At 38.0% G+C, this 14,784-nt stretch overlaps 1 protein-coding gene across 3 annotated transcripts in view; it reads left to right on the top strand.

Annotated features, from left to right (window-relative positions):
• The window catches only part of IQSEC1 (IQ motif and Sec7 domain ArfGEF 1), a 71,399-nt gene that overhangs the window by 13,675 nt on the left and 42,940 nt on the right, over positions 1-14,784 (top strand). For all 3 annotated transcript variants that reach the window (XM_072875736.1, XM_072875737.1, XM_072875735.1), the window contains 2 exons: positions 3,793-4,075; positions 7,820-9,084. In XM_072875736.1, the coding sequence (XP_072731837.1) occupies positions 3,793-4,075; positions 7,820-9,084 (1,548 nt within the window). The remainder of the gene's footprint in view (positions 1-3,792; positions 4,076-7,819; positions 9,085-14,784) is intronic.

Below are 14,784 nucleotides of genomic sequence, written 5' to 3' on the forward strand. Positions count from 1 at the left end.
GCTCTTGCAAGGAAGTCTAGAACCATATGTACACAAAGAAAAGAAAATGCCTGAATCTATCTATGTTTGGTATTTAGTACTGGTTTATAGTCATTAGAAAAAGTAAAATTGATCTGCTTTTCACCAATAGTTTTACATATCCATTGAGATATGTTAAAAATACAGTATTCAGTCTGCTTCCATGTTTCTGTAAGCCTTCTTCCCTATTGTTTCTTGATACAGTGGTATTTTGGGTTTGGGGTTTTTTTAACAGTATTACAAGCTGAGCTTTATGCAGGAAGGAACTTCCAGTGTCAATTTCTGATAAAATACTGATTCAGTCAGTGCTGGCTACTCTTTCAAAAAAGTAATTTAGATGTACAAAGAAACAAAGTTTTTCCATGGTTCTGTTTTAAAGTTTTGTTCATGCAAAGTCATATTAATAGTACTAATCATTTTTAAATATTTAATTTCCATTTTCACTCTTTAGCTGCTCCATTCTCTGCTTCTTTGTAAAATGCTGGCAAGCAACCTTTCTCTTTTTCTGGCTTGGCAGATAACGGACGTTTAGTTTCTGCTGAAACAAGAGTGTGATAAGACAATTGAAGTTCTAAAAATGAAAGGTTAATTTCAACTGTTTTCCATTCTCCTGGTTTTACACAGTTGGAATACCCAACATATTGCCAGTCTCCTTAGTAATATGCCATTGCACATTGCAGAGAGATGAACCAAATTCGTCCACTAGATTTTTTTAAGCACTGAAATTATCAGTAATTCTACTGGGCACGTATAGTAGGTGGCAAATGCCTCAAAACAGGAGACCTTTACTAATAAGTTCTTTCCAATTCCAGTTGGGACTGGGTCAAGTGTTATACTGTCCATTTTTTGCAGTGTGCTTAATGTACTTAATTTCTCACCCATCTGAGAAAGACAGTGTGTGCAGGGTGGCTACTGGAAGTGAAGTAGTGCTAGAGAGGTGTCTGACTACTCCCCTAGTCATAGGGGGACTTACTCTAATTCTTGTTGCAAGCCTGGGGCAGAATCCCTGACATTTTTTTTGTGTTGGCATTTTTAAGAAGTGGATAGATAAAAATCGCCCTTGTAACCCTGCAGTGACTGGCTCGTGTTCTGAGTCTGTTTTGAAGCAAAGGTACCCTTTTTAGCATACAGTCCTTCAAAATAGACATGGGCAGGATGATTCTCAATTCCACACTCCTGTTCCATGACGCTGTGTGTGCACTTCCTCCATAGTGGAGCAATACTTCTTGTCATCCCTAAAGCTTCACACAAGTCCTATTTGTTGAAATATTTTTTTTTTTTCCAAACATATGTAAAGTAGTAAGGAGGAAGCAAGCTGCTTTTCTTTGTTAGTGGAGTTTCATTTTTGTGAAATAACTCGTATGAAGCTTCAGCTGCTCTTAACGGACAAGGAAGAGCTGAATGGGAGAAAGCCTTCAAATACGCAGTGTTGGCTGTGCACGCTTGTTTGCTTAAAGGGCTATCATACTGTTGTGCAGGAGGCTGCCTGTTGTAAAAGATAATTACTTCCCTGCTTCAAAGGTCAGATGTGATGGCAGGAAATAGGCCTATGAGCAAAATGAGATCAAGCACTTCAGTCAGTCAAGGATCATATTTGTGTCTGGAAAAAGTATGAAAGACAAACTAAAAATAAAGAAGAAACCTCTAACTTTAACCAGAGCCTCGGGCAGACCCCTTTCCACTTTTTCTGATTAGGGCAGTACCCTTTTTGTTGATGAAAAGGTTAAGTGATCCATTGAAGGTATCATTATTAAAATGTCAACATGAGATTATAATCAATGTGGAAGGGTTATGAAATAGTTCACAATTTAAGGGCGAGGAAGGCAAAAAAAGTCACAGAACCTAAGAAGGGGGTAATACTGATAACTCCTGACTTCCTGTGAAAAACAAATTTCCCATACTTGTATGAAAAGCACTTTACAAATAAGCTTGTAATTAGGAACCTGTGATGTACAAAATAGTGCAGCCTCACAGTTAGCAGAACAGATAGATGTATTTTACTATTTAAAGACAGAATGTGAAGCAGTTCAGTATTGTAGTAATTTCTTTAATGGATACTTTAGAGAGAATGATTTGTTTGTTTTTAATGGGTGGTTACACAGTTTCAATGTCACTAGCAAAACTCCGGATAATTTATCATTTTTAAGTTGAAAGCCAGCTGTATCACAGAGGGAAAGGGATTAGTTTCCTGTCAACTTCCTTTTTGGAAAAAGTGATGTGTGCACACTGAAAATATTTCCAGCTTGGGTAAAGTATGTTTGAAAATACCTTTTGGGTAGAGTCATATTTGATGGGCAAAGAAAGAGGACTTGCTTTCAGTTTTACATGTTTATAGAAACATTTTGAGAAATCTGAGGGTCTTTTTTCTCCTTTGCTTTAAAAAGTACATGCCGTTCAAGCTAGGAGAGTTTTGCCAGCGTTAACCTTGATCTTTTCTGGCACTGTGGTCTGGTGGAGAGAGTTCTTTCAGAAATCGCTCTGTACTTTGAACCATTGAAGGGATTGCTGTGGTATGTGTGTGCAGCAAGGGTCACAGCATTTCATTTCTGAGAGACGCCAGGAGAGCTTTATTTTTTATGTTCGTATACATGTGAATGAAAGCAAAATAAGAAATAAAAGGCGTGGTGGGAACGTGGAATTTTACTGCTTTAGAGTTTGGATGTACCTGTTCCTAAAACAAAAGGTAGGGGAAGTACTGCAAATGCTTATATTCATGCATGCATGGAGTGTTTACTAAGTCTTTTGAGTGATTAAAAAAAAAGTAACATTTTGTTATTCTGTCAATGCTCTGTGTACACAGGATGAGGCACATAGTAAGTATTTATGTGAAACATATGAAAAAGACATACTGTGGAAGAGTGAAAGTGCATACACAATTGCAATATGAGAATGCCCTACTGTAAATTAGTACTAGTCATCAGTCCTTCAGGATAAACCTTGACCAGGACTCAGTTTTAAAATGCTTCCTATTGTGTCCAACTCCTTTAATATAAAGTTTGTTTTCTTTCCTTTATTCCTTAGCAATAACAGCATTCATGTGAAAACAAAGTGCTTTATTTGTCAGATAGGTCCTATTGTGTTTTCCCTACCTGTAACTGTTTTGCTTTCATTAGCTAGAAACACCATCCCTTGGGATGCTTTACTACAAAGCATGCCAAAAGTATCCCATGGGAGCAATCTTTCACTAACAGAGAAATAAATGAGATTTCTCCTGTAGGTACTTTTTCCCAACTTCAGTTTCTAGAAACACAGTAGCTCACAAGATCCCAACTCTCATTTGAGTAATGTGAAAGTAATCCTTTTATGTCAAACTGTAATGTAACAGTAAGAAAGTATTGCTTTTATTTGTCAAAGCAAGGCAAGACACAAATAAGCATCTGTCATTTTGAAGTAGAACAACTTGGAAACGAGCAGTCTTATAAGAAATTAAAAGTTTTCATTTATTTTACACAGTAGTTGCTGAGTGACTTACTTAGGATGTTATTAGTAATTACTGTATAAAGTTGAATAATGCTTGAAATCTCCATTCTCCTGCTTGACTTACGCTCTAAAGATGACCTCTGCAACATCAATAGAGACTTGCTTAGATTACAGTGAAAACTACAGTGCTTGACATGAAAGCCACATTACCCTGTACTAACTGCATCTGAATTTGAACAAAATGTGCTGGATGTCTACATAAAATGATACTAAGCAAAACTATGCTATTTGTTGCTGAGAATTTTGGTATACAATGCTCACCTGAGGATTTTCCTGTCTTTTCATTCTGTCTAGTGTTGAGGGTGAAGCTCCAAGCAGTGAAACTGGCACGTCTTTGGATAGCCCATCTACTTACCATCAAGGACCTGTAACGCACAGTTCAGCTCTAAGTCCAGACCATTACGATCATTCTGCTTACGGGCTGTATTCTGTCTCCCCTGGGCAACAAAGATCTCGGAGGCCGAAACTTCAGCACTCAACATCCATACTGCGAAAACAAGCGGAGGAAGAAGCTATTAAAAGGTCAAGATCACTTTCTGAGAGCTATGAACTCTCTTCAGACCTACAAGATAAGCAGGTATTTGAGCTTTGTTACCTAATTTATGACAACGGCAACATGTCTGTAAGCTGGGAAAAATCTTTTCCAGCATCACTTCAGTTGTGATGCTCAAAACACCTTTTTTTCCTGCAACCAACTTAGTTCAAAATAGTCATACAACAGCATTTCTGAGGTTTGTTACTCTTTTTTTTTTTTTCTCCTGTGTTGGTTGTCCTTGTGTCCCATACACCTTCCCCCATTCCTGAAGAAACGTATAAAAGATATGTTAATAGTGTTAAAAGTAAAAACAGTTCTACTAGGAATTGTGATTTCGTGCTTTGGACAAGTACTAGAATGTAATAATGCAAAATACTTTTCTAAGAAAATGAGTAATTTTGAAACCTGGAGATCTTTGTTGTTGCAGAAAGAAAGGAAGAACTTACTGTAAGTTATATTCTCTCATATCTGTGGGGTGAATTCAAGGCCTTGATTGGTTTTACTCAACTAGGCAAAACTCCCATATGCTTTACAAAGAACTAATGGAAGCTATGTAGATGTTCAAAGCCTTTGTCCCTAAAAAGGCACTTCTGTAAGACAGTCAGCCTCAGCCATTCCTTTTAAGCTTTATTGTGAATGTAGTTCGATTTGAAAGATGTTTATTGCCATATGAGTTCATATTTATCATTTGAAAATGATGCTGTAATAGCTTAAGGTAAGCAAATATGCAGAATGTGCTGAATTTCACTGATAGATGAACAGTAGCCAATACATCAATGATTTTTGGGTTGTTTGTTTTGGGTTTGTTGGGGTTTTTTTGTTAGAGATCTTTCTTGCCAGAGAATATTTTGTTTACTGTGAGTCATTGTGGTATATTGCATAGTCACTCCAACTTGTATGGTACATGGCGAAAGTGGAAGCAGGCAAAATTCCGCAGACAGGAAGCAAACTACTTCTGATTTTGGACCACACATTGATAGTCGGTGAAATTTATAGGGGCTAAGTCTCATTTGCCATCTGTTTGTTGTTCTAAAATTTCAGGTTGGAGAATCATATAATGTTGTTCCAGAGAGACCTGGAAGAACAGAGCTTGGCCTCTGACTTAAAGTTGAAGCCAGTATTTGGGATAGCAAGTGTGAGTTTAGTTTATGCTCACCAAATTCTATATTGGAGTGGGGACATATCAAGTTCCTGATTCTTGATCTAGATTATGCCAGCTCTGCTATTAAATTGGACCTCCTTGTGAGATCTAAAATGTTACTTCCTTTTCTGCCTTTGGCAGTCATTTTTGCTAGATGTCTCATAAGGGATTGATATAGAGTGTTAAGCTTACTAAAGAGGTCTCTTGCACTGCAGATATTCCACAGAGCCTCATTCCATCTGTCCTTTTTTGCCGGTTTGATAGAGAATGAGGTCTGCAGATGTTATTTTGCATTTGTTCAGGGAGTCCTACACAATAAAAAGTGACAATGATACATAAAGGAAGCTTGATACTGAAGAGTTGCTTACTGCTCTTGAAAAGCTCTCATTGAAATCTCAGAAGATACTTAAAAACTGTTTAGGAGAATGTCCAAGGCTTTACCTAAAGGCAATGTGCATTAAATATGCATTAAAAAGGTGCATTAAATATGCATTAAAATTTATTAGAAATATCAGTCACAAGTCTAGTAAATCATCTAGGCAAATTCCAAAATACTCTCAATTAAAATTCCCACCAAAACCCCCTAATTTATGATAATCAATGGTGATGTCATTTTCTGTGTAAACCTGAAGGACAACAGCCTGTTTGCAAGAATAAAGTCCAGATAGTTTATTTTATAGAATATTAGTTTTTGTTTTATCCTTTCACACCAGCTATGCCAGTTTTATTTTCTTTAGGTTTGACATTTAATTTTGAGAGGACAACTAAATTAACAATTCATCATTTGTTTTGAGATTAGTCCAGCAAAATAATCTCTTACAATTTATTTAAACACACAGAACCTAACGTATACTACAGATAGAAATAGTAGGAAATGTGTGGTGGCAGGGTTGTGATAGAAGTTCTTAATAATTTTTTTAATCTTCAGAATGCCTTACAAGTAACCTCATAGCTGCTTTGACAAGTGCAAATGTGGGGGTAATACAACCCCCATTTGAGGGGGTGAAAGGCTAAACAATTTTTTTTTTAAAGACAAACTATAGAAAATTATGCAGAGATTTACAGACTCCCAGCTCAGAGATCAGTTGCAGCTTTTTGAGCTTAGTTAAAAGAAGTTTCAAGATACAGTCAAAAAGAACAATTCCTTAGCAGTAATCCTGATGTGAGCCCTTCTGAGAAGTTGGCATCCTCAGTTATGCCAATAGCTGTGGCATAAAATATTGTTATTTTTTTGCATCTAGAATAAAAAAAAAATTTAAATAAAAATTAGTGCTTCACATTTAAAAACACTGAGCCAAAAAGGAGATCATCTTTAATGTGGAAGGGGAATGGGAGCTGCTGAACCAGGCAATAGCACTGAAAGAAATACGCCAACTACTCCCAGATGGTAGACATAATGGACTAGAAAACATTTTTTAGTTCCTTCCATAGAAGGGGGATGAAGCCCCTCTGCACATCAATATCTGAACTTAACAATTACTCGGAGAGATCTCCAAAGTATGAGGAGGAGAGGTTGTGTGTGCACGTGCATGTAACGTAAGTAATGAAAACATGGTGTGTAATGAAAAATGGTACCTGGATTTGCAAGCAAGGAGAAGTGACTTATGAATCATTAGAGTATTATGCAAATTGCATATACAAATGCTGCCAGAAAAATGGTGGTTTTAATTGTAGTACTAAACATATTGATTTGTGATGTGTGGTTTGTGTTTGTGAATGATATGGATCCAGCAAAGACTGATCAGAACAGAAATTAAATACTGGGAAAAAAATTGAAATGAAACTAGTTATTCATCTTGTTCAGTGTTTTTTAAATAAGCAATGCTTTTCATGATTTGGAAGGAAAGGTTTGAAAAATCTAAAGAGTATTCCAAAAGTATTGACATGTCATTTTCACTAGGTTAAACTGAGAGCATTTATAATGTATTTATTTTGCATATTCATTCTGTTAATTGGAAACACTGGCAATGTTGAGTGTAATCACAAGAATGAAAATAGATTTGAATTTGTATTTAGAAAGTCTGAAATATGTTCTTGGTTTGAGGAAGACTGTGTATGTGGATATTCTATCAGAGAAACCTCTCTGGAAGCATAGGGTCTGGGAGACTCAGTTTTGCTTTGGTACCAGGCCTGGGTGAAACGATGCTACCTGGTTTTTATTCATGTAGAAAGTGATGCATGCCTGGAAAGGTGATGGCCACTTTCAGAATTTACTCCCAAAATATGGCAATTTGGATTATAGTTGGATTTCACTTCTCTACAGTTGTCCCTACAGAGAAAGAATGGCTGCATTATGCTGTGTTAGAGCGTTGTCTTGTCTACTTTGAAATGGGCACACCAATGCTGATGTGTGAAAACCAACGTTTAAACACACACACACAAATTGCCAACACTGTAATTTTGTATGGCAGTATTCACATAGTCATATTTTTGTCTGTATTTTTATGGTGGAACTTGCAAATGACTATTTGGTTCACTATTTGTGCAGTTGCTAGTCTGGGGCTTTGAGTTTTTACTTTCAAAAACAGTATACGCTTTGAAAGATTTCTGAAAATTAAAGTTGTAAAGAAATTTTTTTTGGTTATACTTTAACCTTGTTCTAACCTGCATCAAGTTACAAAGTAATTGTGTTCACCCTTTCACAGGTGGAAATGCTAGAACGGAAATATGGAGGCCGTCTCATAACTAGACATGCTGCTCGTACTATACAAACAGCTTTTCGCCAGTATCAGATGAACAAAAATTTTGAGCGTCTTAGAAGTTCTATGTCTGAAAATCGTATGTCAAGACGCATTGTACTGTCCAATATGAGAATGCAGTTTTCCTTTGAAGGACCTGAGAAAGTCCACAGCTCTTACTTTGAAGGAAAACAAGTTTCTGTTACAAATGATGGGTCAAAGCTGGGTTCCTTGGTACAGTCTGAATGTGGTGACCTTGGAGAGTCAGCTACAATGAAGTCTCCAGCAGCATCTACTGATTTTGCTGATGCTATAACAGAACTGGAGGATGCTTTTTCCAGGCAAGTGAAATCCCTTGCAGAGTCCATTGATGATGCACTGAATTGCCGTAGTCTACATTCTGATGAAGTCCAGACTCCGGATCAAGTCAGAAGTCGTGAAATGGAAAGGGATAGTTGTGCTCAAACTAAACCAGCAATTCACAATGTGGATCACAGGAAGCTTGATGAGATGACAGCGTCATACAGTGATGTTACGTTATATATTGATGAGGAAGAGTTATCTCCACCCCTTCCACTTTCCCAGTCAGTAGACAGACCATCCAGCACAGAATCTGATTTGAGGCTTCGGTCCGTGAACTCTTCTCAAGAGTACTGGTCCATGACCCACAAAGATGATAAGATAGACACTGATACGAGCTGTAGGAGTACCCCGTCACTGGAATGTCAGGAACAGAGGATGAGAATGGATCATCTACCATTGCTAACTATAGAGCCACCCAGTGACAGTTCAGTGGATTTGAGTGATCGCTCAGAGAGAGGTTCATTAAAGAGACAAAATGCATATGACCGAGGGATCACTAGTCAACAAGGAAGCCCAAAACACATCCCTCACAGTATTCCTGCCAAGATTATATCCCGAGAGGAACAGGAGGCAAGGCATAGGGCTAGGCCTATAGATAGTCATTTAGCTATCAATGGCACAGCAAACAGGCAAAGCAAATCAGAGTCTGATTATTCTGATGGAGACAATGACAGCATCAACAGCACTTCCAACTCTAATGATACAATAAATTGCAGCTCAGAATCTTCTTCTAGAGACAGCCTAAGGGAGCAAACCTTGAGCAAACAAACATACCACAAAGAAACTCGCAACAGCTGGGATTCCCCTGCCTTCAGTAATGATGTTATCAGGAAACGCCATTATAGGATTGGACTGAACCTTTTTAACAAGTAAGTACAGCATTTCCTCCTTTGCTCTCTGTGTTTGGTAGAAACATAGCCACTGAACCAGGAATATTTTCTAGTATCAGATAAGTAAGACTGGTGTCTGATACTGACTTTTCAGTGAAAAAATAAGGTGCTCGTGGTGACTGTTCATGTTAGAGTATGTACAAGTTGACATCTTTACAGTTAAACAGCTTCAGAGGAAAAGGAAAGACATAATTATCTGTATATATATGGTAGTAAACTATTGAAGAGGCTGGATCGGATTCCTTTCTTGTTGAAAAATATGGTGGCTTATTCCTGATGCATTTCTGGTGTTATAACAAATTCAAATTTCTTCCTGCCCTAATCATATAGGTATTGTAAAACTTGTCATATGGGAATTAGAAATAACAAGCAGTCTAAGAGGAGTTTCCTGTTTAACACGGGCAAGGCCTGAAAATTGTTCAGTAGATCTCATCAAAACTTTGATAGTAAAAAGCAATGCGCTGAATATTTTTACGCTAAATGAATATTTATTATTTATCTTAAAGTTATTGTAAAATTTGTATTTCTGCCTATGACTTAATTTTCCCACGTATGGAGTTGTTTAAGACTTCTATAAAGTAACTTTCTCAAGTTTCTTTGTTTTATTGAAATACTTTCTTCTTTGGATACTCCCAGGTGGCTGTAGAAAACCAAGAATATTATGATAGAGGGTAACAAATAATATACGGCTTAAACTCTGTATTCACATTACTGAAGTTACACAGATTTCATTAGAACTGTCATAATTGGAAGATAAGAACAGCTAGGTGACTGGCATTAGAATTCCTAGCTTTTCTTCACCCCTCAGTTGATGTCTCGTGTGCCAATTTCCCTGCCCTAGAATGGGTATCATTTACTTAAACCTTTTCTGGTACTAGTGCCTAAAAAGCTCCTCAGAACACTTAGATGAAAGACGCTAAGTGCCAGAATATGTTCCTATTTTTCTTTAAAACACTGTTGGCAGCTCACAGTGTTTGTATAAGTTTTTGAAATTTTCTATAGAGTACTTCAGGATTTCTCTATGAAAATTTTGTAGCTTCTGAAGAGCTAATAGATATTTCAGCGTGCTGCCATAGACCTTGCTTCACAGTCTCCTACAGCTTGAATGAGTTTAGCCCTCCTTTTCAGCTAGCAGTGTTGTGATCGATTTTGTTTGGATTAATAGGTCAGTGGTTCATCATATTATAATATGTTGTAACATTGCAGCTAATTAAAGCTTTTTGATGCCATCACGTGAGGCTGTGCATTACTATAATAAGTATGGATCGGACAGGTTTGGCTGTAAAAACTTTCAGGTTTGTTTTTTTATCTTTGCAAAAAGCTAATAGGCCTTTACAGAGCTTTTAACCAATTGGAAGTATGAGAGTCATAGGATCTCCACAGCTTTTACTGCTCATGAAGTAGACTGGGTAGGAAGATATATCAATTTGCTCTTTTTAGAAGATTTGAAAACATTAACATCCTTGGTGCAGGGGGTGGGGAGGAAGGTGCTGGTGCTGTTTGGCTGACATTTAAAAGACTTGGTGTTTACTCAGTTTTTTGCACAGTAATTAAGCCTTAAGCAGTTAATGATCAGTGAACTTCAGGCTTGATAATACAGTCTTTTGAGTCAATTGCAGAAGGCTGTAAGAAAAAACGTGAATGGCAAAAGTGCTCAAACAGCATGCAGAGATGAATGAGAGCACTGGAAATTGTCAGATGCTTCTAGTCACGTGCCATATCAGTAGGAGGCTGAAAGTGAAAAATAAACATCAGGAATAGAGAAGAATAGAGACTTGTTATTTGAAACACATCTAAATGATCTTGCTGCATGGACTTGAATAGAGATAACCCTTTTATATATATTGGCTGGTTGTAAGATGACTTGCAGTTTCTTAGCAGTGAGTTCTAAAAGACAGCACTGCGCAGAACTCCAGGCAGCGCCTCTGTGCGTGATCGTTTGTTGTGCGTGATTGTTTCATTCCCCCACCGCATTTTATCTCCAGTATTGATACAGAACTGAAAATTCTCATTACCTTCTGCCGATTCACTCTGATTCTATTAATAGCTCAGACAGTTCCCAAGTATCCCATGTATCTTGGTTTTGACTATGGCTCTTCAAGTCCGCAGATTGTGACATTTCATTAATAGCCTTATTTCCCCTCTGTGCAATGTCAGGTATTGAACCATCATAGAATGTGATGGTGTATGAATCTGTAAACTCTTTTGAAAGGGAGCTGGGAAACTTCCAAAGCTTTATTCTTTAAAAAGTTCAGGAGGAGACTCTTAAGGGTGTATCAGTGAGATTGCAAACTGCATTTTGTGAGGTAAGTGAAGGGATAGAGATTGTGTTCAGGCACTTGCCAGGATTTGCAGATGACAATTTCTTCAAGATGAAGAATCCTTTTTCCTTTTATGTGTGTGCTGTAGAGGTGCATTAGTTTCAGTTAACTTCTGAGCATCACACTAATTGTTCTCAGCACATGAAGTATGTCATAGCATCGTGTGTGTCCAAATGTTTTTTGAAAAGCAAGCCATGTCCTAGATGTCAGTTTCCTTGGCGAAGGCTGCTGTTTCACCTGCAGAACAGCATAAAGGTGGATTGCCCAGCCTGGTTAGACATGGGCCAGTAAGGGGGTCTGCAGGTCAGACGGACTTTCTGCAAATCAGTCCCGTCTTCACAGTTTCTCTCTCATGACATGGCAAAAATACAACTGCTCAGCCTCTCATATGAGTAAGGGTCTGCCTACGCGTTCAGTCCCATGTCGCAAACTGCTTGTGCTTCCTATCGTGTGACCAGATGTACACCCACGGTGTGATGGGATACATTTTTTTTTTAGTCTACTCTCTGCTGCATTGACTTGAACACTGGAATCATGTAGATGTCTCTTGATCGCATGATCTTTCATGACACGTTTATGATCATGAAAGGGAGGGAGTAGTACAAGTCTTGGCAGCAAGCTCCTGAGAGGATGTGTGCTCCACCCATGCGGAAGGACTGTGTGCAGAATTGAAGAAGTGGCTTTGAAGTTACCTATTACAAGAAGTCAAGTTTTTTTCCAAATGTCTGCATCTACCAGAGGAAATTTTAGGGATGTCTTTTACAAGAAGTTCATGTTAATTTCATTGCATCTTTGAAATCTTTCTTGCAAATTAAGATTCCAAACCTTAATTAAGAAATAATCATATCATTTCTTTCAGGTACATGAAACTTGGCTGAAATGCAAAGAGTTTAGAACCTTAAAGAAGTGCATTAATTGTAGTAGAGTAAATACTTCTGCTTCGTTCACTAGGAGTATTGAAAGAATGAAGTTTTAAAAAGCATGGAAAGTCACTATCCTCACAGTTGAAATTTCAACAGATGCTTTATAATTTTTCTGACTGTCCTATTACAATAATAATTTTCAGAAGCCAAAGTGACGTTTTCTTACCAGAGGCCCTTTATTAGAATAGCCAGTTATGTGTGGAGTAGAAGTTGCGCACAACTGGTGGTCTAGTTCACTTAATCACCATTATGTGCAAAACATTAGTAGCACAAAGTTCCTTGCAGAATGAAGAACACAGGACAGTAGACAGAAAACTGTAGGTAATTGAAAACCATTTTTCTAGGAGTTTTATCACTTGATCATATCATTTGTTTCAAACTATAACTTGGCACTCAATTTGGAACCTTGGTGTTGATTAAAGTAGTATACTTTTTAAAAGATGCTTTGTGGTATCCACTATACTAGAAAATAAAGTATCACCCCAATGGAATGATTTCTGGATTCTGATTTTCTGAAATTGCAACTAAGTTAGAGCTTCTGTACATTCTCCTATTTTTGTATGGCAGTAGTGATTTCACCCTGTCAATAGGCTGTCAGATTGTGTGTTACCATTCATTGCCTTTGTAAAGGAAGGATTGCAGGTGCATGCCCAGAGTGCAGAGGCTCCCAGGGAAGCTTGGTGAAGCCAGCTGTGTTGAATTAGGCATTTTCTTCAGTGTAGTTTGAAAGGGTTGTAGTCTGGGAGAAATTACACTAGAAACCATTCCTCCCTTATAGGCAGAAGGAAAACACTACCTAGAAAGGTTTATTTTGCAGGCTCCAAACCCTGCCAATGCAAATCCAGCCTTTGAGACTGGTTTGCTTATAAACAAGGCTTCAAGAGGGCTTTTGACTGCTGCTTTTAAAAAAAAAAAAAAAAAGAGGAGGGGAAAAAAAGAAGTAAAAAGGGCTGTGATTTTATTCTCATGTTTGTTTTGACTGCAGGCTGGAAATACCAGGTTTACCAGTTATTGCAGCCCAATCTGGTAGGATTTTCAGGTTCCATTCTGCCACCGGTGCACTGATGGCTCTAACAGATTAAAGAGGACCAAATAGTTTAACCTCTGTAGTCTGAGGAAACATGTCCTGCCCTTGGGTCAACTTTGCAGTCGGTAGTAGCAGACTGTAATGCTGTGCGTGTGTAGGAAGAAGTATATTGCCAGATTCCCTTCTCTTGTGCCACCATGATGGTGGCAGTAACTCTGGCTCCTTGCCAAGTATTTGTGGCTACCAGGTATGTTTGTTGATAACACTACCCTCAATTACTGTCTCCTCAAACTGCTGTGACACACCCACCTGGGCCATGTCGAATAGGCTGTGATGTGGTGATTATTCAGCGTTCTCTTGGGCAGGGAATACCAATGCTTTCTGTATTAATAAAGTATTTTCAACAAAACTCGGACAACATTAGAGCAGTTTGAAAATTTGATGCGACTGTACCTGGTATTATACAACACGGGAGATAAAAGTTCGTGTTTCTCAGACTCATTTGTTAATCTAGCAGAGATGAGTCATATTTACTATCTCCTTTGGGATATCAGATATTGGAGGACCCCGTTAAATGGCCTCTCATCTGGCAGTGTTCCTGTTGCATTGTGATTTCTTGCCCCACGAGCCAGTCTTGCTGGTGTCAATTGCTGGTGAAGAGAGGCTGTAAAGTACAGCTCGTGGGCCACTTGCACCATACTGCTCTGGTTTTTTTGCTGTCACATCATTTTGTTGAGGGCTCTTTTTGTGTAGTGTTTTGTTGCAGGTTTTACAGCCCCATCTTGCATGTACATCTTGGAGGCAAATGAATGTAACACCACTTTGCATTGCTAGAACAGAGGCTAGGCTATAAATATTTTTACAATAAGTTTTCCCAGATGCCTTTCAACCCCCACCCTCCCCTTTTTTGTCCTCTTTTGCTTTCTGGAAAGCGTAGTGGCAGATGGAAAAGTTCCTCATGTGTCCGCAGTCCATTACAGCGTACTGTTTTGAAGAGTTTTCTGTAGCTTCCTTTATAATGGGCTATTATCAAGGTTCTCACTATTCCAAAGTTCTCAAAGATTTTACTGACAGAGCTAAAAAGGCATGAGTATCTGTTTTCATTATGCAGTGATGTATCATCTTCTGACCTGTAAGCCCTGAAAGGCCTACCAGCTTCATTTATTGCATGATGAGGATGATTTTATTCAAAATTTAAAAATCACTATTGATATGAATTGAATACTAATTCCAGGAGCAGACTTTTTTTAAACATGTCTAGATTCCTTGGAATGTTAATTTAAGTATTTCTTTATTTTACTAAGCAGATATGAGAGGAATTTGCTGAGTGCTGGTGGGATTATACCAAATACAAAATTGCAGATTACAATTTCTAGAGAAATTATTGTTGGAAATCTGAGGCACACAA

This window comes from Ciconia boyciana, chromosome 11 (genome assembly GCF_034638445.1).
Source record: "Ciconia boyciana chromosome 11, ASM3463844v1, whole genome shotgun sequence".
In the NCBI taxonomy this organism is placed as follows: domain Eukaryota; kingdom Metazoa; phylum Chordata; class Aves; order Ciconiiformes; family Ciconiidae; genus Ciconia; species Ciconia boyciana.